Source organism: Venturia canescens, chromosome 1 (genome assembly GCF_019457755.1).
Source record: "Venturia canescens isolate UGA chromosome 1, ASM1945775v1, whole genome shotgun sequence".
NCBI classification, from domain to species: domain Eukaryota; kingdom Metazoa; phylum Arthropoda; class Insecta; order Hymenoptera; family Ichneumonidae; genus Venturia; species Venturia canescens.
The window spans coordinates 24,710,145-24,733,094 of record NC_057421.1 but is presented as its reverse complement, the minus strand read 5'-3'; the positions used below and the strand labels follow the sequence as shown (position 1 = coordinate 24,733,094).

Genomic DNA, 22,950 nt, shown 5'->3' with positions numbered 1-22,950 from the left:
CTTCACATTTTCTTTTCTGGTAACGATGGAAAGGGAGAAAAAAAACAGAATCGTTGTATTTAATAAAGCAAAAGCTTCCTGAACTATTCCGGAAGACGATCCTGAAGTTTGCAACGTTGGAGTCTAAAGAAATGAACGAAAAAAAAAAAACATTGGTAATTCATCATTTTTTGATTTCACGATTCATTGATGTGGGTTGAAAAATAACGAATTGCAAATTCGGCAAGGAACAAAATTGGAAATTTACTGGTATTAGTGGAACGTTTTTTGAGATCACTTCGTTGGACCTCAACGTTGCAAATTTCAGCGTCATTCCGGAAGCTACGAACGTACCTTGAGAATTGAAAGAGCCGGGATTACAGTCGAGATACCTCTTGGAGAAATGTACAAGTACTCGCTCTCGTTCCTGAGTCTCACCAGTCAAAGAAAACTGCGCAAGAAACTTTCTAAGAGCCACGTCCAGCGTGTCCCGTTCGAAGCTGAAATATCTCAGGTATTCTTCAGCGACAGCACGGCTAAAATCATTGCTGCGAAAATATAAGATTGTAGCATTAAAAACAGAGGGAAGAATGATTGATGATTTTCAAGAAATATTAATTTTATCAAAAAAAAATTCAACGATTTATATCGTTGTCATTCACGACACAATGAAAAATTTTACTATCAAAACATGTATTACTCGACATAAGCTGACTCGTGTAAATATTTCGGATGTTGTACAGTAAATTTGAGATTTAACAAATATTTATTGGTTTTTGTCAAACTCTAGTGCATTATCAAAAAAGAAGTTCCTCAATAAAGTTACAGGCAAATATCAGAGATTGGCTCAAACCGTCCTGTGTTTGATTCGTCAAACAACGATCCATAAGTGATATAGTGTTTGTTACGACGCTGAAGTTTGCAACGTTGGAGTCCAACGAAATGAACGAAAAAAACATTTGTAATTCACCAATTTTTTACGTAACGAAGTATCAGTGCAGATTGAAAAACTACGAATTGCGAATTCGACAAAAGATGAAATTGGAGGTTGTTTTTGATCATTTCGTTGGACTCCAACGTTGCAAACTTCAGCGTCATGTGTTTGTTTGAAAATACGATTCCGAATTTACGAGGATTCGGTCAACGTCGCCGCTTACAAAGGAAGAAAAGAGCCTTTCTAGTTGTGCAGGGTGAATGTAGGTCACAAATTCTTTACTAAAGCACGGCATTGGAATTTACGTCGTCACAATAAAATGAAAATTTTTGGCGGTCATTTTTATGCTTGCGATTAATAATTGGCTAATTGCTCGTTTCTTGCAGATTTACGCTGCAGGTTCCGTAGATCGATAAAATGTGCAAACTAAATGAAAAATTTTGTTGCCAACTTTCAAGTTAGAAATACTCGACATGTTTTCTGGGGATGTTTTTGATAAAAATTATTCAAACGAAACGAAGAAAGATAGAAATGATGCGCGAATGGATAAAAATATTTGGGAATATTTACTTTTTGCTCAAGTGCCTGGACACGTCGGATTTTTTGAAGCCATCGAGCGAGTAAAGTCTCTTGGCAAGTCTTATGGCCGACGGTAAATCGACAGCTTTGGGGCTGTAATGGAAGCTGTGCAAGCTCTCGATGTCACTCTCTTCGTCAGCCGATTGTGGTGGCGATGTTCCACTGGGTTTTTGCTCATCGCACATACCACCGACGTGTAGAAATTCATCCTCGCTTTCTTTCAATTCCTACAGTAAAATTTTCAATTAATTCCACATTTTTGTTAACCGAAATTTTTTGATTTTATTCATCAGATTTCGTCTCAGGATCTCAAGTTTTTGCGATTGAAGTTCCCATCGCTGGAAGGTAACAAATATTCATTTAATTTTTCGATAATTGAATGTGAGACGATTGTTTTAGTGATTGATACCATGGAGCCCAAAATCGGGGATCAAAAAAAAGCACAACTAATTTGAAACGATGAAAACTTCAAAATCATTTTACTCCAGCTATTTTTCATGTGAAATAACATACGAAACTACGCTATTCAGTATAATTAACTAACATGATGGCGTGTAAAAAAAATGATAATTATTTTAGGGACATAGACTACGATTTCTATGAAAAAAAATCAGCTATTGGATGATATATGGAAGAATAGCAGACGAAAAATAAATTTTCTCATACAAGAAGTCCGAGTATGTAAAGCTCATTTCTAGAAGAGGTGATAATCTAATAAACTAACGTATATCAAATCGATTAGTCGATAAGTGTTGCGAGTAAATGATTCAAACGATTAATCGAAATAAGTTTAATTGTACTTAATCCAAAGACACAAGAGTCGAGAACTGTTCCAATGAGTGTAAGTTCTTGACACATTGGTAAAAAAGAAGAAGGACGTCCTCGAATTCGCGACCGTACGTCTTAGAGAATCCTCCATAGAAGGAACAAGAGGTCGAAGAAAAAAAGGGGGGAAAGAAACGAAAAATACTAAATACCTGATAACCACAAAATTCGGGTTGGTTGGCTGAACTCACGGTGGAATTATTAGTGCGTTGATTGTTGGGGGTGGTTTGTTGAGCATCGGAAGTTGGAGCGACATTTTGATTACTACTGCGTCTTCTATTCTGTCTGGGGCTAGTGCTGTTTCTTGCATTGGTATCTTTATCAGGGCCTTTAACTTGTATAACTATTCTATGCTCACTGGTATCTTGATTGTTGGGATAATTGTGACTCTTTTTAATGCGTCTTTGGGGTGGTTCACTAGCCAATATCGTAGAGTCACTGTCACTGGGATCACTGACCATCATGATATCACGTGCACTGAGAATATCCATGGTTTCTTCGTCGTTGTAGTCCGGACTGGACATGTTACTTATCGCCTCGGATTGGCTGAGATCACCGTTCGTCGGTAAATAATTGTTTGTACCCTGATTACTGGTGATCGATGACGACATCACGGTGGTTGTAGCGGTAGTTGTGTTGGTTGTTGGATTATTGGTCGCGTTACAATTGTCTCCAGGGTGTATTTGATTCGATGGTAATGGAAACCTGCGAGAACCAGAATTCGATGACATAACTGAGGATGATACGGAGGTCGGAGAAGCCGGTGAGAGAGACCTTTGAGGACTTGTTCCTTCGGTCGAAGAGCTGCTCGATGATTGTGACGAACTTCCATTCTGACAGCAAGACGTGCGTTCGGATGCAGAGGGTGAGCTCACAGGTGCGTTGTAAGTCCACACGATGCGCTCGCTCGACACTCCTTGTCCGCTGTCCGGTCTCGTGTCCAGCAGCGTATTCAAACTGGACGTAACGTCGTCGTCAATGTCAATATCGACTGCGCTCATTGATGGATCTTTTTGAAATTGCAAATGATCCTCCGATCTCGACGTTCTTACGAAACCGCTCGAATAGCCGAAATTTGAGTTTGTCTTGTTGTCACCGCTCATCGGACACTGCGACGTTATACTTTCACGTTTACTTATTCCTACTGGAGATGTACTCGCCGAGTTTGAACCACCACCCGTCGCTCCTTTGTAACCACGATGATGACCCAACATTTCGTTCGGACTTGTCGGTACTGAATTATGATGATGATGGTGATGGTGGTGATGATAATTGTGAGTGTTGTGGTGATTGTGATGATTCATGTGGTGATTGTTGTACCTCAGTGAATCTACTTTTTTCTGATATTTCGGTAGTAGGCCTGTACTCTGTTGCGTACGCGACAGATTAAGCATTAGATCGCCGGTCATCATGTAAGCCTCGAATCTGCAAATGAAGCCCAATTTTTTTATTATTCGAAAACATTTTCAAATTACCTATAATTTCGATATTTCGAAGAATCGTTTAAATAATTGTTTATTTCGTTTAAATAAAATCGAAAATGACAATTAATAGGAAATAAATGAGCTCACCTAGGGGTATTTTTCTGTCGACTGAATTTGTCACCGGAAAGGGGCTCCCACTGAGCGCGTTCTTCCTCCTTGAAACTGTCGATCTGTGGCAGGAGTGCCTCGAACTCTGACGAACCGGAAGCATCGCTGTAAGAACCGTTGCTCCTAGTGGCATACTGGGAGGCTCCAATAGGTGCTTGGGGCGAGCCAACAGGCAATTCCGGTGAGCTTGACTTCCTGTTGACACTCTTATCCTCGTGATTCTCGGTCTGTCTCGAATGGTTTTCACTGCTGACTTCTTCTCCTCCTCCGCTTTGCTGCCGGCAGGATCTGCTCGACGTCTCTGTGCAATCGCGTGTTTGTTGCCCGGGTGACAGAAGCCTCCTCACATGAGCTTTTATCGCAGGGTCTGCAATCAATTCGAATTTCATTATTCTCGTTTCGATATTATTCATTTTTTTATTTTTCTTTAAACTTTCTCAGCCTGCCTGAACTTTGTTCTTTCTTTTTATCCTGCTATTCATTTTTTAAATATTTATTTTGAGAATAGAGCGTGAGAAAATAGGCGAACGATTTTATTTTAATCAACAATTAAAACTTTTCAACAATTAGACATTTTTTCTGTTTTTCTTCCTTCTCGATGGATTCATTCAAATATAAGTCAACTTTTTTTTTTTCAAATAGGAAAAATCGAACGAACTCACATAAGATTGCCAAAATTTTTCTTTGAGTAGATCCAAGTTGAGACTTGTTTGAGAGACTAGAAAAAATTCAATCGTACGCGTTCGCATGCCAGAAGTCAGAGATAACAAAGCGCTATGAATAAAAAAAAATCTGTCGAGGATATCCGGCGTGCAAATGTCGCTGATAAGAATGAATATTCGTTCGAGTTCGATTGATGGTATCGAGTTCGTGTTGTTGACCCTTTTCTAATGGTTCGTGAAATTTTGGGTGAATCAAAAGGAGACCAGGAAGAGGGGGCGGGAGGAAGGAACTCTCGTATTGCAGCGAGCAGCGATTATGAGATCAATAACGAAACGTGAACTCGGGAGGAACGGTGCATTACGCGACTGTGCCCCGCCCGTATTCCGTGGGCGAGAGACGGCGAATTGCATCTCAACGTATAAATCCACATAACTTTTGTCGGTCATTGGCCAACTTTAGAAGATGAGAATCCAAGTCCAGTGAACTTGACGAATGCTACTTATTTTTATGTGTTCTCAAAATTACTTTCAAGAGTCAAAATTTATAAGGTTCGCTGCTGCTCAATACAATTTTAATCAAATCGCACTTGAATATCAATTCGAAAAGACGAAATTTTATTACAAACGATGGACAGAAAAAAATTTTCAAAAAAAAAAAACAAAACAATTCGCTTAAGGATGTTGAAGCGGGTCGTCCTAGTCAATGGACAGTCTTTGGCCATATTTTTTAAAAGAAATTACTACAGGCAATTATATGCAGCATAATATTATTAAGAAATGTTATAATGATTTTTGAACGGTAAATAATATTCAAGTTCATTTTATCATGGAAAAGATTTTGTGCAGAGTTGTTAATATGACTCGGTAGTGCATTGTGAAAAGTTTACGTCTGACAACGTCGGGCGTTGAGGTACCCATAACCTCAAGTTATTATGTCAACAAAATGATCCGGCATAACATTCACGCCACTCACGGTAGAGATAAAGGGAAGTTTATTTCCAAACGATCGATCCCATACCTTTTGAGGCCTCTCAATAAAAAATCTTACACATGTTACCAAGCATTTGATGAAATGAAATTTATTTTACAAAAATATACCATCCCAAATTTTTTTTCCGTGCATTTTTTCATTTTCCGTTTATTAATGAAAAAAAGAGCCTATGTCAAAAGAATTTTTGTATACACAATGTGCAAACCGCCTTTCTGAGCCAATTGAAATATTTTCTAAACGCAAATTATATACATTTTTTTGCATTAACGTTTAGTTATTTTATGAATGCAATCATTTCTTCATAGTTTTTATATCGCTTGAAATGCTGTGTATCAAAATATCGTCAATTTTTTCATTTGGAGCGAGCCTCTGACAGTAAAGTTAGGTTATGTACAGATGTATACATATATAGGTTTTGCGACGTTGCCACAACTTCTCAGGGTTATAAAATCCTCAGATTCCGTGAGCATTTGTCGTCTTTAACTTTATATTTCTAATTCAGATGTCCGTTGACCCCCTTTTTTTAACTAACCGTTAGAATTCCGAGGGTTCAATTCATATAATTGATTTTTTTTATTATCGACATCTGATATAGAATCGCATCAAATTTTGAGTTATACAAGCTTCGAAGCCATTGCGGCTATAGGCGACACCTAAAATTGGGTTCTTTTTAACTAATAATATTTCGATTAAATAGTCGATAAGGGACCTTGAAATTTCACACAGATCAAGTATTAAGCTTGGACTACGACATACAAAAAAATTAGAGTGCCATCTGAAATCGAGTCTAGTGCTCGTACATCCTTAATCGTTTGAATAAATAAGAAATTATCACGACTCTGATCTTACAGCGTCGGAGTCCAATAAAATGAAGGAAAATAACATTTGTATTTAACCAATTTTTTATTTTACGAATTATCGGTGCAAGATGAGAAACTACTAATTGCAAATTCGGCAGGGAACGAAATTGAAGAATTACTGGAATTATTGGAGGCTTTTTTTTACATCATTTGATTGGACTGCAACGTTGCAAACTTCAGAGTCATATTTTTTCACATTCCTGTGTATACTTTAAGGTTTTTAAACTTCCACCAGGTCGTACTTTCACTTTGATCCCACTCTTGTTAGAAAAATTTTTAAAATCTGTGCCCAGCTACAGGCAGTTATGATTTTACTGAGTTTCGGTTGATCGACACGATTCCAATCAAGTTTGGGCTTCGCCCGACGTTGTCTAGGCTGGAAGATCGCCAAAACTAACGAACGACCGGTCTGTAAAATTAGCTCGATTTTTGAAGCAAACGGATGAAATTTGTGTACGAAAAAATATGCATCGGTAGAAAGAATTTCAAAAAACTATTAAAATCGATTGCACTTTTATATTTTCCAAAAAACATCAAGTCAAAAGAAACCATTCGGATTTTAATTTCGGGGTTGAATCAGACTCTCTCGATTTATGACGAAATGAAAATCCGATCCATAAAATACTCGAAGACACTTGACGCCAGGCAAGAGCTGGAGGCATGCAGCAATGACATCGTTAAAGCAAATCGGATATCCGTTAGATGCGTCAAGTTATTTTCTGAACAGAGTCATATTATTAGAGTTTTCGACACCCGCCAAATACTACAATATATTAACGAGCTATCGCGTACCGAATGTACAGAAATCTGCACTCGCACGTGGCCACTCATGGTTTTCTCGTGGGTAAAAATATATATTGGGAATTCTGGCGAACTTCAAGTGCCCTTCTCGACTTTCACCGCAATTTTTTCCTCTTATAAAAAGCTTTTATTATTTCCGTACGTCGATGCAGCGTTGTCGAGCCGATGAATAGAAATATACGATATTTGCAGCGACGTTTTTTTTTTTTTTATTTTTCATTTCAATCCAAGTATCATTGTTTCTGCTTCTCATTTCAATGTAAAATTTTACTATTTTCCCAACGAAGTAGCATTTCCGTTTTCATACTATTTCAACGCAATCGTATTGAATATTCGAAGTAAATACCACGATAAAGTAACAATTAATAACGAATCAACAGCGATGGAGCAGTTTTTCTGACTTTTGAACACTCTCTGGTCAACGTGAGAGGGTAAAGGTAGACGACGCTGAAGTTTGCAACGTTGAAGTCCCACGAAATGATTTAAATAAAAATCCTCCAATAATTTCAGTAATTCTCCAATTTCTGCGGAATTTTCAATTCGTAGTTTTTCAAGCTCCACCGACACTTGGTGAAAAATAAAAAATTGGCGGATTACGAATGTTTTTTTTCTTCATTTCGTTGGACTCCAACGTTGCCAACTTCAGCGTTGTAAAGGTAGTTGCCGCATCGGAGTACTGTCAGATTTTTACCGTGAAAGCTCCGTCAGGAACAACGAAATAATTTTAATATTGAATTAAAAGACGAATAATAAAAAATCGTCATCACGTAATTTTCGACGAAACTCAAGCATTCGTCACTTTGAATATTATTTTTGTCGTCATTGAGAGCAAAGACTATTATCAACGTGTCGCCACTATACGAGAGTGTTACTCGTGGGCATTAAGGGGTATTAAGAACAAGTGGTCTCGAGTGACACACGCGCTATCTTTATGAAAGATCTTCCACGTCTACTAGGAGCATTAGCACAGCACCCACTGAGAAAGCTGGATCATTGTTGAAGGTGATTTTTTTGAGGACGATATTGAATTCGTCGTTCCGTCCATATTTGTGAGGGTGAATGATTTTCATGTTGGTCCGATAATGTCGGTAGTTTTGGAATGCAGCTGAACGGAGGGAGCGATTTTAAGGCTTGGGGATATAGTCGTGTTAAAACGTGATTGGAACAAGCTTTTGTGGCATTGGTCATGGCTCTTGGGCAAAGTGAAACGTGAGAACCAATACGAGACAATGAGAAAAGGACAATGTTTTTCCTAACAATAATTATTGACATGAAAACTCGTTGACTTACCCCTCCGAAGCTTGAGGGTGACCGGATCCGAGGATAGCCTCAGGCATTTGAGGACTGAAAGTTGAAAAAAAATCAAGAATTACACACTGCTGTTAATATTTCTTGTTGAATCGAAGGAAAGTAAGTTTAATCGTGAGAGTAAAACGCCACTGGAGAGAGAGAACGTTTCATCGCGCAGTATGTGCGACGAGCCACGAGGCTCGACTGTTACAAACTGAGACTCGGATGTAGTTCGAGGAGGTTGCGCGTGGCTCGAAACTCGATCTTGTCTCAACTTCTCTCCCAGTGTGCCTGTATTACTTCTTTAAATGGATAAGAAGAAAATTAGAGGTGTGTGCCGGTTTCTCTATCTGTGTATGCGCTGGCTCCGTCTCTCTTATTTTCACTCCTTTTTTCCCTCGTCTTCGTCCCCATCCGTGTGTGTGTGTGTGTGTGCGTGTGTGTGTGTCTCTCTCTCTCTCTCTGTCTCGTCTCTTTTCCCTCACTCGCGTCGAACTGTTTCTCTCTCCTTTCTCTCGTGCTCTGGCTCCGTCTCTTTGTCTCTCTCTTTCACCGTGCGTACATATGTTTCAGGCTGTAGATGTGTAAATGAAATTGAAGGTAGTACAACGAGTCGGGGGAGTCGTCGTGCGTTAGGTCAGGAAGCTTAGCCGACTGTTATGGAACGGTGGGATAAGCGCGTGTTCTCGCGCCATTTACGAGTCAAAGCTTCGGAACGTTACTCGCTCTTAAAAATTTCACTAATATTCGCGCGACAAACGCGGAGAATTTGAGGGAATATTTTTCAAATATTTATCCACACGAACTTTTGCGGTAAAACCGAAACAATAAAAATTATCGATTTTTTAAAATGATCGTAATCGAATGAATGAAATATAAGTGCGCGTGCAAATATTCTGGAAAGTACGACGATGATTTTGAAGACACATGAAAACAAGAATTCTTTTTTCAACCCTTGAAAACGGTTGGCAACGCCGAGAAAATACTCGTGCATTTTTTCCACAACGTCCAGTTGAAGTTACAGAAGTTTTTGCGCACATTATCAATTCGAGCTTCGGAGAGCTACGATATTCATAATCGAAATTGAAAATCTACCGTTCGAGACGGGTTTGAAGAAAAAAAAACTCGTTTGATGATCGTGTACATGCGCAGAGTTACGCCACCACTGTACGTCGCTGCAGTATTAATTTATTCGTTTGAATCACGTCCACGAATAGATATCTTTGCGTTGGGTCGATGATTATTAAATTGGTGGAATTTTGAATGAACACTTGTGAGCATGCCTCGTGCATTTGCATTTGATGGGCGAAGTGCGATGATTTTTTTCCAATTTGAGGTTTCCATTTCAATAGTAATTCTAGTGATTGCTCTTTTTTTAGAAGTTTTCGAATTTCTGTGATATTATTCGCTGTGGTCAATGACTCGAAAAATCTTCAGCTGGTGCAAGTACTCGTTGGAATCTTGCAGTATCAGTTCCCGATGTCTGATCTTCACTCTCTTGCCCCCCTTTCTCCACAAGCCTATGAAACCACATGTGAGAAAAACGAGTTTTCTACGAGCTCGCAGCATGAACTTCACCAATGGAACGAGTTTATCTCGGCGTTCAATTTTTTTCAATGCTCCCAGCGCTCGTTTGTGCGCATCTCAAAATACCGTGTTTTAAAAGGATTTGAATTTTTCTATTTTCTAGCCGTTCTAAATCTTTTGAAAACGGTGAAAATTCATTTGGCTGCCGTTTGAATTTGCATTCTTTTCCCGGAGCGTTTCTCAACTCTGATGAAAAAATTGATTATTCCTGCTGCTGCCAGTTCGCCATGAATTCGATCGTTTGCCAAACTCTTTCGTCACAAATTTCCTCAGAAAATACTCGAGTGGCAACACCAAGGGGGGAACACGAAAAAAACGGAGTTTTGACGATGCTTGAGACTTTCTACGAATGTTTTTGTCATCGGTAAATCCTTAAAAATCTCCAGCAGCGTTTCGATCTTGAATGAATTTTCAAACTCTTAAGAGCATCGGGAAATAAATCATTACGAAACAAGAAAATAACAACATTGAGAAAAGTAAACACGAATTTACAGCACGATACTTCAACCTAAAAGGGTACAAACTGTGACGGGAAACTCATTCGAAGAAAACAGTGGTTGAACGTCAAGTCGTCTGCTGCTTACGAATTCTGTTTTCCTTTGTATTATCCAGTTCAATTTCAATGGCCATTATTGAATTAGTCTCCGATGAGGCGCAGTGGCCATGCGTCAATTTTTTAAAGGAAACCGTTCGAACATTCCAGACCGATGAACGGGGGACTGGGGAAACGAGTCAACCGGAAATACATGGGTGGAAGGAAACCACATGACGAAGAACCTGAAGTACGGCGCGATTGGGGTAAAAAAACAACAACGAGGAGACACGGGGGAGTATCGATTAGTCGAAACACCGATGGCGTATTTACCGAAATTAGAAGATCCAAGCTCAGAAAAGAAATTTCAAAATGAGAAAAGAATTAAAAGACGCAGAAAAGGATTAAAATGTTGATAAACTTCAACGCGTTAACGTAAATTATTCATCAAATGTTTGACATGAATTTTGTCAAACCTCTCACGAACTTTGAACTGGGAAGCTATATTTAAGGTATTTCTTTCGCACGACTATTCTATCGTTGATATCTCTTTTAAGGATTTACCCTTTATTTTTAACGTCGCTATGGATTCGTTACATTTTTTTGTCCATGAAACAATTCGTATCAGGAATTTAGAATTATTTAGTATACGAATGATTGAATAGAAATGTAGTGATGATGGAATTTCCATAAGCTCCGGTATAAATTTTACGATTTTACAAGTTTTAATTCTTTATTAAATGTTCGATAATCTGACCTGAAATTTCGCCAATCTAACCGCACGCACTTGTACTTTACTGTAATTGAAAATGAGTTATTCGTAGAATATTCGGGTTCGTGAAAGGAATACCTTATATTCATAACGAAGCCGGAGGTGTTTCGGTTTGAATGAAAACGTTGAGATGAAAGTTAAAAATGTTCATTTTTTAACGCCCCGATGAATCAAACTCTTGAGCATATTTAACGGACGGATGAATCTCAAAAGACGAACTTTCCTGTTTCTTCAACGACTTTCAATCACTTTGATCGCTTAGGCCAAAAGATTTATTTGAATTTTTAATTCAGTTACGCTTTTCGGATGACAGAACGGTAAGCTAACGGTCTGTCAAGAGCCGCAGGAAACTCCGAGGAAATTTTGTTGAGCCTTTATGAGGAAAAATCTCACTCGACGCTATGGAAGTATCGACATCAACGTCGTCGCTCCTTTTTTCAGATTCCAACGTACTCGCCCCGATTGGTATGCAACGATAATATTTTCCCACTCTGGTATGCAAAGATGATGCAAAAGGATTGGAAATATGGATGACCGGTAGAGCGTCGACTCGAGTAAGAGTTATACGCAAGGGAGAGCATGCTTTGAGGTTAAATAAATCGCTGAAGATGTTCTCCTATTAAGGCCTCGGACCGGTATTTCCTCGAGAAAAGCTTCGATCCAGCGATTCGATCAAGTTTCCTCATCGGCACGAGAAGAACGTTTCTTCGCGTTATGAGAGCCGAATACTTGGTTGCGGAAATAGTGGAAGATGGAAAAAAATCTCCCGAGGCGAATCAGGTGAGTCAGGGAAACTCGATTAACAAACGTCGAGTTTCTCGATATAAAATGAACTTTATTATCGAATTATTAAAAGTGAAAATCGGCTTAAAATTTCCAGAAACCGGGATGAAAACGTTTGTGTTTAATCGCTTCTTTAATGGTTTTGGAAACGACCCTCGGACGTTTGTTTGATTTTACGATACGATTCCCTCGAGACTCGAAAGCATCAAATAATTTGCAACGATTTGGTAACCAAAACAGTCGATGTGAAAGGACCGTTAAATTGGCAAAATTGTGATGTATCCGCACGAACGATCGCGAGTTATTTTTCCCACGGATACCTTGAGAAGATTCCCAAGTTTCGCTTCAGTTTTCGTGTGAATGAAAGAAAACACCATTTTGGCTGTTGTGCCATTCTCGCACCACTCGCAATCTTCAGTTTTTATTGTTTCATAAAATATTAGTCAAATTGAAAGTGATTTTCAACCGCCATCGATTCTCGAACGTCGTTTGATCATCAAAACGAGTTATGAGAGAAAACTAACTGAGCGAATCGAACAGGTTTTTTCATTTCAAATCAGAATTATGAGCTTCGAGCTTGGATTCGTTTTTCATTAAAATAAATATGAACGAAACAATTTCAATAAACTCACCTTCTTTGGTCGTAAATCGGTTGACGTCAACCTCGTTCACCCTCAATATAACATCGCCCGCTTCGACCTGGAAAAAGAAAGGAAAAAAATCGTATAGGAGCGAGGAAACAATGAAAAAAATAAAAAATAAAAAAAATACCGGGAGCACGAGCAATTAAAGATCCGGAGTTTCACGCTCATTGATCCGTGCTACAACAATAACGACTACCAATTAACGGCAGTTCAGGATTGAGAAATAAAAAAAGAGTACAATTATTTCAACTGCATTTTAATTAAAACTCAACTTATTGTTTTATTTTTTTTTTTATTTTCTTCGATTTATTCACGGGAATCTTTGCTTGACAATGAACCTGATAACTGTAACTGCCGTTATCGGAACACTGGAGTCGTAATTTCGTTGTAAATGTTCAACAAAAAATATTGTTCGAGTAACAAAAATGCTGAGTTCAATATTTCGAGAAAATTTGGTTTCCAGTAAATGAATGACTCACGAAATCGACGATGATTTTGGTCGATGAAATTTTATAAAAATGTTCGAGGAACACAATTTTTTACTCCAAATTTTGACGGCTTTGTAGGGAATAAAAATTCGAAGCTGTTTTTCAAACCACTTTCTCGTTCTCCGCTAAAACATTCACTGTGACTATCGCCCTTTTTATTTCGCAATTTTCGTTTTTTCTTCGAGCTCCCCGTGAAAGTGGATCCGAGTGTTTAATCCAGGCGAGATGCGTCTCGGGGAGGGGCGGGGGGATCGGATACACAAAGTGCTGAGGCATTGTCCGGACCTGAGTAAGTGCTCGATCTGACACACGCGCACACGTTCGTTCCAGTCTTTCACCGCCATTTCATCCACCTCTTTTCAATTCGTAATTACCTACGTGTAAGACTCTGTTTGCTGGTGTGTGTGTGTGTGTAAGCTCAATGCAAGTCACGTCCATTAAAGTCTACCAACGCAAATCGTCTACTGGGCTATGATGCGAGGACAAGTAACAACGAAAACATCAAGAACAATAATTATCATTTGCCAAAACCGGTCGTGAAGGTTGAGGCAGTAATAAGACTCTGCTCCTCGGAGTCGAGAAAAAGCTCGAATCAATAATGCTCAGGGCTCTCTAGTTTTAATGCGGAATCTCTGCGTTTTTCATTTTTCTTCACTTCCATTCGAGGCAGTCTTCATGGATAATGAAGTAATTACTGACGAATGAGATTCTCAAAGAAAAGTTTGGTCAGGCTTGCTGATCGCATCAACGACGCTGAAGTTTGCAACGTTGGAGTCCAACGAAACGAAGGAAAAAAACATTTGTAATTCACCAATTTTTCATTTCACGAAGCATCGGTGCAACTTGAAAAACTACGAATTGCAAATTCGGGAGGGAACGAAAATGGAGAATTAATGGAATTATTGGAGCGTCAGCTGTTGCATGCAACCATGCCAAACCTGTCGATGTTCTTTATTTTACGACCGGAAGTCGAGATTTTGGTGTAATGTTACTGCTCTCTAGAGACCCGGTGAGGTACGATTTGTTAGCTTTCTACAATTTTTTGATGGCCAATTTATCGGAATCCGGGTTTTCAATGGCTAATCTTGGATTTGGGGAGAGTAAAACCGTGTTCGCGGCACTTCCGGTCGATCGTTTCGATGAGACGACGAGTTCCTGTGGCTCGAAATGCTTGAGTTTTTAATTACTGTATGGAGGGACCAGAAAATTTGACGACAGAATTTTGAATTCGATATTCGTAGGAAGCAGAAAAAGTTTTGAAAAATGGTCGAAAATTTTGTAACGAAATTGTAGATTTTCGAAAATCTACACCGATAAAATATTCGTCGACAATGAGAACAAGATTAAAATAAAAACTGCGATCACATTGATGCAATGAAAATTTATTGGATTTGAGCTGAAAGGTTTTCGTTATTTCTAACAGTTAACAAAATATGATGAAACTGAAGTTTTTTCATTGCTAATTACAGGTGACGAGATAGAAATGGGGGAACTGGGATTTGTGGAAAATGTGATATTTTCGGTACCAAGAAAATTGGGAATTATAAACTAATCCCTCGATTTCGCGTCCCAACACCAAACTTCCGGCTGCACGACCCTCGTGGTTACGCAGGCCGCTATTTCATGGGGTAATTTCCACCCTCGGTCTGCCGTAGAATTGCCACGTTGTGCGGAAGTTTAGGAATTTTCGATTCTCCTCAATAAAGCTCGGAAATTCATTTTATTAGAGGCAATTTTTTCCTGCTCCACAAAGTAGTTATTTATGTTTACTGCAAAAATCCACGACGCTGAAGTTTGCAACTGGAGTCCAACGAAATGAATGAAAAAAAACATTTTTCATTCAGTCATTTTTTATTTCACGAAGTATCGGTGCAGTTTGAAAAACTACGAATTGCAAACTCGGCAGGGAACGAAATTGGAGAATTACTGAAATTATTGACGACGTTGAAGTTTGCAACTTTGGAGTCCAACGAAATGATTTTAAAAAATTCTTCAACAATTTCAGTAATTCTACTATTTTCTTCCCTACCAAATTTGCAATTCGTAATTTTTCAACCTACACCAATGATTTCGTGAAACAAAAAATTAGCGAATTACAAATGTTTTTTTCGTTAAGGTAGTTCATGCACGGAACCATTTTCTTAAGAAAATCTTGAAATTTACACAGAGATTAAATGGGCAGTCGACTGCCCATTTAAAAAATACACAGGGTTATAGGGACTATGCGTAAAAGATTGTTTATCTTTCCATATAACGAACGAACGCTTCTTACGAAGTTTATGAAAAACGTACACAATAAGAATGAAGTATATAATGAAGGTTTGGGAAAAAAATCGAGACGATTATCTTATTAATAAAGATATATTACGTTAATGATTGAAATAAATTGGTGATGAGCTCATTTTGTTTTTTCTTGGCATGGACCATTCCTGTCATAGCTTTCTACCTTTTTATTAACACTTTTTTCTTGATCCACTTCTTTTTGCGTTCTCTAAAGCGTTTTTTTACATAAAAAACTGTAGTATTTTTGCCAGGGACGAACGAAATTTTGGGTTCTGTCAGTGATGGATCCCGGTTTAATAAATGGCTTGTAATTTCAATCGCCTCAAAATAAGTTGAAAAAATGTATTTACTATTTCGAATAAATAACTCTGACATGAATTTAAAGTGATTATATCTTCAATTAGGGAGTAAAGATCCGTACAATTTAGACACCCATAAAAAACAATTCTTCGAACATGATCTACCTTAAATTCGTTGGATTCCAACGTTGCAAATAGTGTCGTAATTATCGGAGAGTTTTTTTATACATCATTTTGTTGGACTCCAACGTTGGAAACTTCAGCGTCATGAAAATCCATTTTTTGAGTTCTCTCGAAGCTTCGCGATTGATAGAAGCTACAAATATTGAACCGATGTCGCAGTCCGTGGTTTCACGGTGATTGGGGCATTGGGTTGGTAGCTCCCGAGTCATTTCACTAGCCAATGGAAAGCTCTGTTGGAAGTGAAAAGTAAAACGATTTTTTTCCTATTCCATAGCGTCGTTTGTGACCGCGTTCGAGTTTGTACGTTTGAAATGGTCGAAATAACTCCTTCTTTTAGGAGCATAAAACTGTCGTTGCTTTATCCTTATACCAGTCACAAATCGAAATTCTTTCGTTTGGAATTTCGAGAGAATTGAAAAGCTGGCAGACTAAAATGCCAAAATCTCATTTTCGTTTAATCGCAACGATCGTTCCTTCGTAATTGATTAGCAACAAATCCGCATGTGATGGGAAAAAAAACCTCAGCTCAAGGCGAAACGATCGCAGCCTTCCGACTCGTGAAATCTTCCTTCGAAAGTGAAAAAGTGTATGCAAAGCAGAATAAGCTTCGTGGAGAAAAGCTTACCTGCTGCACGAGAGGCACGTACTCTACGTAATCGAATCTGTCGCCATGCTGCTCGGTGTTGCCAACACGATCTCGTAAACAAGAGCCACCAGGAAGACGCCAACAACAACAAGAATCACGGCCATAATCGAGTATGGCATGGCAGTAGGTAGAGCAGATAGAAAAAAAGCTCATGACTGGTAGGTGAGTGACGAAGAAACGAGATTGACGATCTTCGTCTTGGGGAATTTGACTAGACGCGATTTAGACTCGCTCGAAGCATTTGGCCCCAGAGCTTCGGTAAAGACTACTGCGAAAGGCGCATTTTCTGCGTCTTTCAATCCGCATAACTCAGGTCGCCGGTCTCTTCCCGTGGCAAGCACAACGACGACGACATATCCCAAGACGGATGCCAACATTATTTTTGTCTCGACTCGTCGACGTTGGCGGCTACGCCGACGTGACATTGACTTTGCTCGGTAGGCTTGAGCCCCGAAGCTTGTTGCGAGGTGAAAGCCCTTCATTTCCGACTCGAAAGTTTCGTATCCTTGTTCTCCAGATATTTTCAACCTCAACGAAAACTCTGAATACCAATCGATTCACTAATTGAGCGGTTACCTTGACGGTTCTTTACCGATGTAGGGACAACACTCGAGCCACTTTTTGGCAAGCGTTTCAAAGCTCACAAAACCTCGCGTAAGTTGTCGCCTGCGTTGAATCTTTCGATGAACGGTTTCAGGCGAGTCCCGGACTATCAACTAGACTGTCAATTTGTTCAGTGCGATCGGAGGATTCCACAAGTTTGAGGCCAAAGCGTCAGTTTGCGTTAGAAGATGGGGAGAACGAGAGCGAGTCCTTTGAGAATACGTGAAAGCGACGCTGCCTAGTTTGCAGGGTCTCCGAGACCTTCGGTCAAATTCATTTAAATGGACAAAGATGGAGTTTGGAGACGATGAGAAAGGGAAAGCAGAAAGTCTCCAAGTCCGGACGGCCACGTCGCATCCTTTCAACGACAAAGGTCGATCAAGTCGTTGAATCATAATAACAAAATATCCAACACCTTTTAACACCGGAGCAGGGAAAAAGGATGACTAAAAGCATCGACTACTAGGCCGCCTCTCGCAACGATGAAATTTTCAACGTCACGTCATACCTTCCAAGCTTCACTGTCACTCACCACTCTAATCTCCATTTTTCGACTGCTTTTCAGTTTTCCCCAAAGTGCTTCAACATGATAGAAAATCGATAAAGTTTCGTATTGATTTTTATAATACGTTCCAGACACGAAATGTCACTCGTTGAATGCTTCCGAGTTGTGGGCGTTGGGAAAAACGCTTAGAAGGGATGTCGGAGTGCAACGATTCGAAAACGTTACAATTTTCCTTTATCTTCAAAGTAGTTGGGCCGTTATATGACCAGTCGAGTTCACGACAACTTTATGTTGATTAAATTCAAGTCTAAATTATTAATAAAATTAATAAACACTTACATTGAGAATACTTTTATCACAGGAATGTAATAAAATGCTTTAAATACATCGTAATAGTTCCAATTTATACTTCAACTTGACTAGTACATAATCTAAGGAACATTTTTATTGTGGGAAAGGAAGTTTATATCGGTGTAACGGCACCGAGAAAAAGGAATGGTCGATTCGTTAAAAAAAGCGAAGCTAGTAGACGAATAAAAGTACGTGAGTCAGTTACAAAAATAAATTTAATGAAATTCTCGTAATTCCCGAATTTGCCCGAAGTTCAATCAGCTGTTACCAGCAGTCAAACAAACGCATCGAAAACTAAAGTTTTTTCATGTTTTCTTTCTTAAAAGCTCCGTAAGGTAATGTTTTTTTTTTAAGAAACAGAATCTGTGATAAATTTTCTTCGCGATATAAACTATATTGTGAGCTCTATTATTGTGTGCTTATCGTTATCAAGGGACCTTAAACGATCATTTATCGCAAAATAAAGTGGACCTTCACTGTACTTAATCGAACGGGCAAACTGCTTTAAAAGATTTATTGAGAAAACTACTTTCCAATGATTTGTTCTAAAAACTGTACGTTTTACTCGGTAATTTACATTTGATTTATCCGTTCCTCTACGTAACAATGCCCACCACGAAAATTGGCTTTCTCGCAATAAAATCCGCGTCGTCTGTCGAAGCGATATGATCGATAAAAAAATGTACGTAAAGGAGAGCGGCCGTTGATATACGTTGACGCAGAGAAAGAGAAAGAGAGCGAGCATCCTGCACAATATCGGAGTCTAATTAAATGAGTGAGCACGGAAGAGCACGTAATATCGAGCTTTTGTGTGACGATATCAACAATCGAAGATTCCAAGAGTTTCCGAGCGAGGCGATTGAACAACCGGAGCAATGTGTTTTCCCTCGGATTCTTCCTCTCACAACCGGAAATTGAATCGTACCACGGATTCCACTACCGCGATGAGGGGGCGAGGATCGAAATAGGAAAGGGTTGAGAATCGGACGAAACATGGAATATGAAAGGAAAGAAAAACCATCCAGACAGCCCGATGACCAAAACAAGTCCGCGAGGCTTCGACACGTTCCGTTGCTCCGAGATATAAATTCTTCCGAGTTTTCAAAACTTTGTAGCTTTTTATGACATCGAAGTTTCTTGACCAAATTTCGGTCTTGGTGCACCATAAATTCCAAAAGTCTTTCGAGATCGAAGAGACGACTTCGATCAAGAATGACGCTGAAGTTTCCAACGTTGGAGTCCAACGAAATGATAGAAAAAAACTCTCCAATAATTCCATTAATTCCCCTATTTTGTTCCCTGCCAAATTTGCGATTCGTAGTTTTTCAAGCTGCACCAACGATTCGTGAAATAAAAAATTGGTGAATTACAAACGTTTTTTCCGTTCATTTCGTTGGACTACAACGTTGGAAACTTCAGCGTCGTGATCAAGAGTTGAAAATCATTTTTTTTTTTATGAGGATAAAATGTTAGTATGATTAAAATTTCGAACAGCTGAAATCTCGAGTTTATAAATTCCGAATAATAATATAGAGCCAGGTCAATTCGACTGGAGTTTTGAATGTCGAAAATAAATAAAGTAGAAACTACGAGATTCGAAGCACGTTTACATCGAAAATGGAATGTAACAATCGCCCGTAGAACGACGACTAAAATATCGATTTTCCGAAAATTCGACCATCACTCTTTCGATCCATAAATTACTACAATCAGCATACTGCGAATATTCACTATTTTGAAAATATAATAACGAAAAACTAAATATTACTGAGGTTGAAATACTGAAAGACCAAAAAGTCGAACGGTCAAAATGGCGAAACGTTAGAAAGTCGACCGATCAAAATAAAGAAATGCAGCGAAGCTCAAAATACACGTGTCTCACTCACTCACTTACTCATACTGGTGATTTCCAATTTCAAACATCGCCATTTTGAAAGTTTTATCAGCTCGATAAATTCACTTTCGATTTTTTGCTACTCCATATTCTGATGGTCTCTCTATAAAACAACTACTCTCCATTTTGAATTCGAAAATATGAACTTTTGACATTCGCATGGTCTGTTAAAATTGAATTCGAAATGAAAACTATCGAAATATATATTTTCGAGTAAATACGAATTCGAAGAAGAAATATTCGATTCAACGCGTAATCTGCTAAAAAGTCGATCGGGAATAAGAATTTCGAATTACTTATATTTCTCCAAGCTGATATCACAACTTTAAAAATTTCGAAATATCAACCATTCTACAATTTGGGTATTCGACATATTGAACCCTACTACGAATGTGTTTTTTTAAGCCAAATGTTTCCGATGGACTCGAGTGACCGATCCTTTCTTACCGAACCGCGATTCCCACGAGGCCGTCGTAAGGATCGTTGCGGAGACTCGGAAACGTCCCGATCGCTGCGCGCTCATTCCTAACAAGGGCATACAAAGACAAGCTCTCCAATACATTCCGACATCGAATATGATTAGCATGGATGATAGAGCAGCTTGCGCAAGTTTATGACAAGCCCGGGAGAGCGAGAGGCGAGGACACGGGGAAGCAGTGGAACAAAACTAGCGTGCTCGTCGCGTAACCAGACACCATCAACCTATAGTTTTCTGCTCCTTTTTTTTACGTAATACGAGACTCGTTGCACTAACTACGAACTTCCGACTGTTGAAAACAACGATATGTCGGACGTGAAAAAAGTCGAGCGTCGAGGGGGAGCGATATTAACAAATAGATAATGTTCAATTGATTGGCTAATCATTCGCGACGCTGCTCCCGTGATTTTTGGGTCGCAAAGGGTCGCAGCTGAATGATACTGTTACTGCGAGCAAGAAAAGACGATTGTATAGTTCGTTTTGAAAAACTATAAAATAAATTTTGATAAAAATACTTGTTTTTATAAACTTTGTCACAAAAATCGAGCCCTCATATTTAGTTTTTCTTTCATTTCTTATGGTAGTTCGTGTACGAAATGATTTTCTATTAAGAAAGTCTTGAAATTTACACAGAGTTTAAATGGGTAGTCGACTGACACGCATATCAAATTTTAAAGGGTTTTTTTTTATTGGTTATTGAGTTAAACGTATTTAAATAAAATACACTGGTTATCGGGACTGTACGTAAAAAATCGTTTGTCTTTCCATATAACGAATGAGCGCTTCTGACGAAGTTTGTGAGAAATGTATACAATAATAATGAAGTAGTACATAATGAAGGTTTGGGAAAAAATTCGCCACGATTGTCTTACCAGTGATAAAGATACATTGTACGTTAAAGATTGAACGAAATTGATCAAATGAGTACTCGTAACCTGCTCACATTTGCTTACTTCGGCATTTTGTTTCATCTTGACTCGGCCCATTTCTTTTATAGCCTTCTGTCTTTTTATTAATACTTTTTCCTTGATCCATTTCCCTTTGTGCTCTCTAATGCGATTTTTTACATAAAAAACTATAGTATTTTCGCCAGGGACGAATGAAATTTCGGGTTAAGTGAGTGATGGATCCCCGTTCAGTTAATGGCTTGTAATTTCATTCGCCAAAAGATAAGTTGAAAAAATTTATTTACAATTTCGAATTAATAAGTCTGACATTAATTTAAAGTGATTATATCTTCAATTAGAGAGTTAAAATCCGTACAATTTAGACACCCATAAAATACAATTCTTCGGGCATGATCACTCTTTGGTTACAGAAACTTTTTTTTTTGTCGTTCTATCGAACGACAAAATTCTGGTGAACCTCGGCTCAAGGTTTGAACGAGCATGGAAAAAATCTCTTCGAACTGTTTTATGACTGGAAAGTAATTATTATGTGACAAGCTCGACTATTGTGCGGTTGTTTGAGAGTGGAGGAAAAAGAAGAGTCTCGATAGGGTTGCCTGTGTGACCAGGAAGAAAGAGACACGTGACTGCACTCCTCGTGTTGTCGGAGTTAACAAACGATCTTAGAGGATACAACTGCGACGAAAAGTTGACGGAGTCACGCGAGCATTGATCCTCTTCACGAGAAGAATTCGAATCGCTTGAAAAGGGGGAGAGAGAAAGAGAGCGAATAAAAATACAACTTTGTGGACAGAAAAGTGATGTAAAGTAAGGATTTTATGGACGGAGCGATTGAAACAATTTTTCTGCGAACTAGAAGAAAATCAAACTACAGCGAATAGTCGTCGTTTTTTCGTTGAGATCGTTTCTCACCTTTGTTCCTGCTGAGCGAAGTAGATCTTGAAACGAGAAAAATAATGACGCCGAAGTTTGCAACGTTCGAGTCCAACGAAACGATGGGAAAAATCCTCCAATAATTCCGGTAATTCTCCAATTTCGTTCCCTCCCGAATTAGCAATTCGTAGTTTTTCAAGCTCCACCGATTCTTCGTGATGTGAAAAATTGGTCTACAAATGTTTTTTTCCTCCATTTCGTTGGACTCCAACGTTGCAAACTTCAGCAGCGTCGTGAAAAATAAGCCTTGGGATCACACTCCCATTATTTCTATCGTTTAAATAATTCCCAGGCAAGAATCAAGATTCATTATTCACGGAGCACAATACTTTTGAGAGAGCAATACGCTTCCATTCGTGTCTCTTACTCCATTCGATATTTCTTTGGAAAAAACGTGAAGCAAAGATCTCTATTCTCTAATCCATTGTGAGTATATATACGAGAAAAGGAAGAAATAATAAAAAAAAGGGAGAAAGATCGGCATGGAATATTGCGTGAAAAAGAGGTATCGGAGAAGTTTTCATCTCAAAGTGCCTCGGGTGTGGTGC

The 22,950-nt window shown here is 38.8% G+C and overlaps 1 protein-coding gene across 6 annotated transcripts in view; it reads right to left on the bottom strand.

The window, feature by feature from the left end:
- LOC122418905 (Exchange factor for Arf 6) overlaps positions 1-22,950 on the bottom strand; it is a 60,868-nt gene that overhangs the window by 8,317 nt on the left and 29,601 nt on the right. The window contains exons 1-7 of one of the 6 annotated variants that reach the window (XM_043433018.1): positions 16,710-16,977; positions 12,820-12,886; positions 8,514-8,567; positions 3,889-4,276; positions 2,470-3,742; positions 1,484-1,719; positions 334-527 (exon numbers count right to left, since the gene is read on the bottom strand). In XM_043433018.1, the coding sequence (XP_043288953.1) occupies positions 334-527; positions 1,484-1,719; positions 2,470-3,742; positions 3,889-4,276; positions 8,514-8,567; positions 12,820-12,886; positions 16,710-16,883 (2,386 nt within the window). In that variant the 5' untranslated portion in view covers positions 16,884-16,977. Of the gene's footprint in view, positions 1-333; positions 528-1,483; positions 1,720-2,469; positions 3,743-3,888; positions 4,277-8,513; positions 8,568-12,819; positions 12,887-16,709; positions 16,978-22,950 lie in introns of those variants that run through there. The other 5 variants (XM_043433016.1, XM_043433014.1, XM_043433019.1 and 2 more) reach the window with 5 other exon arrangements.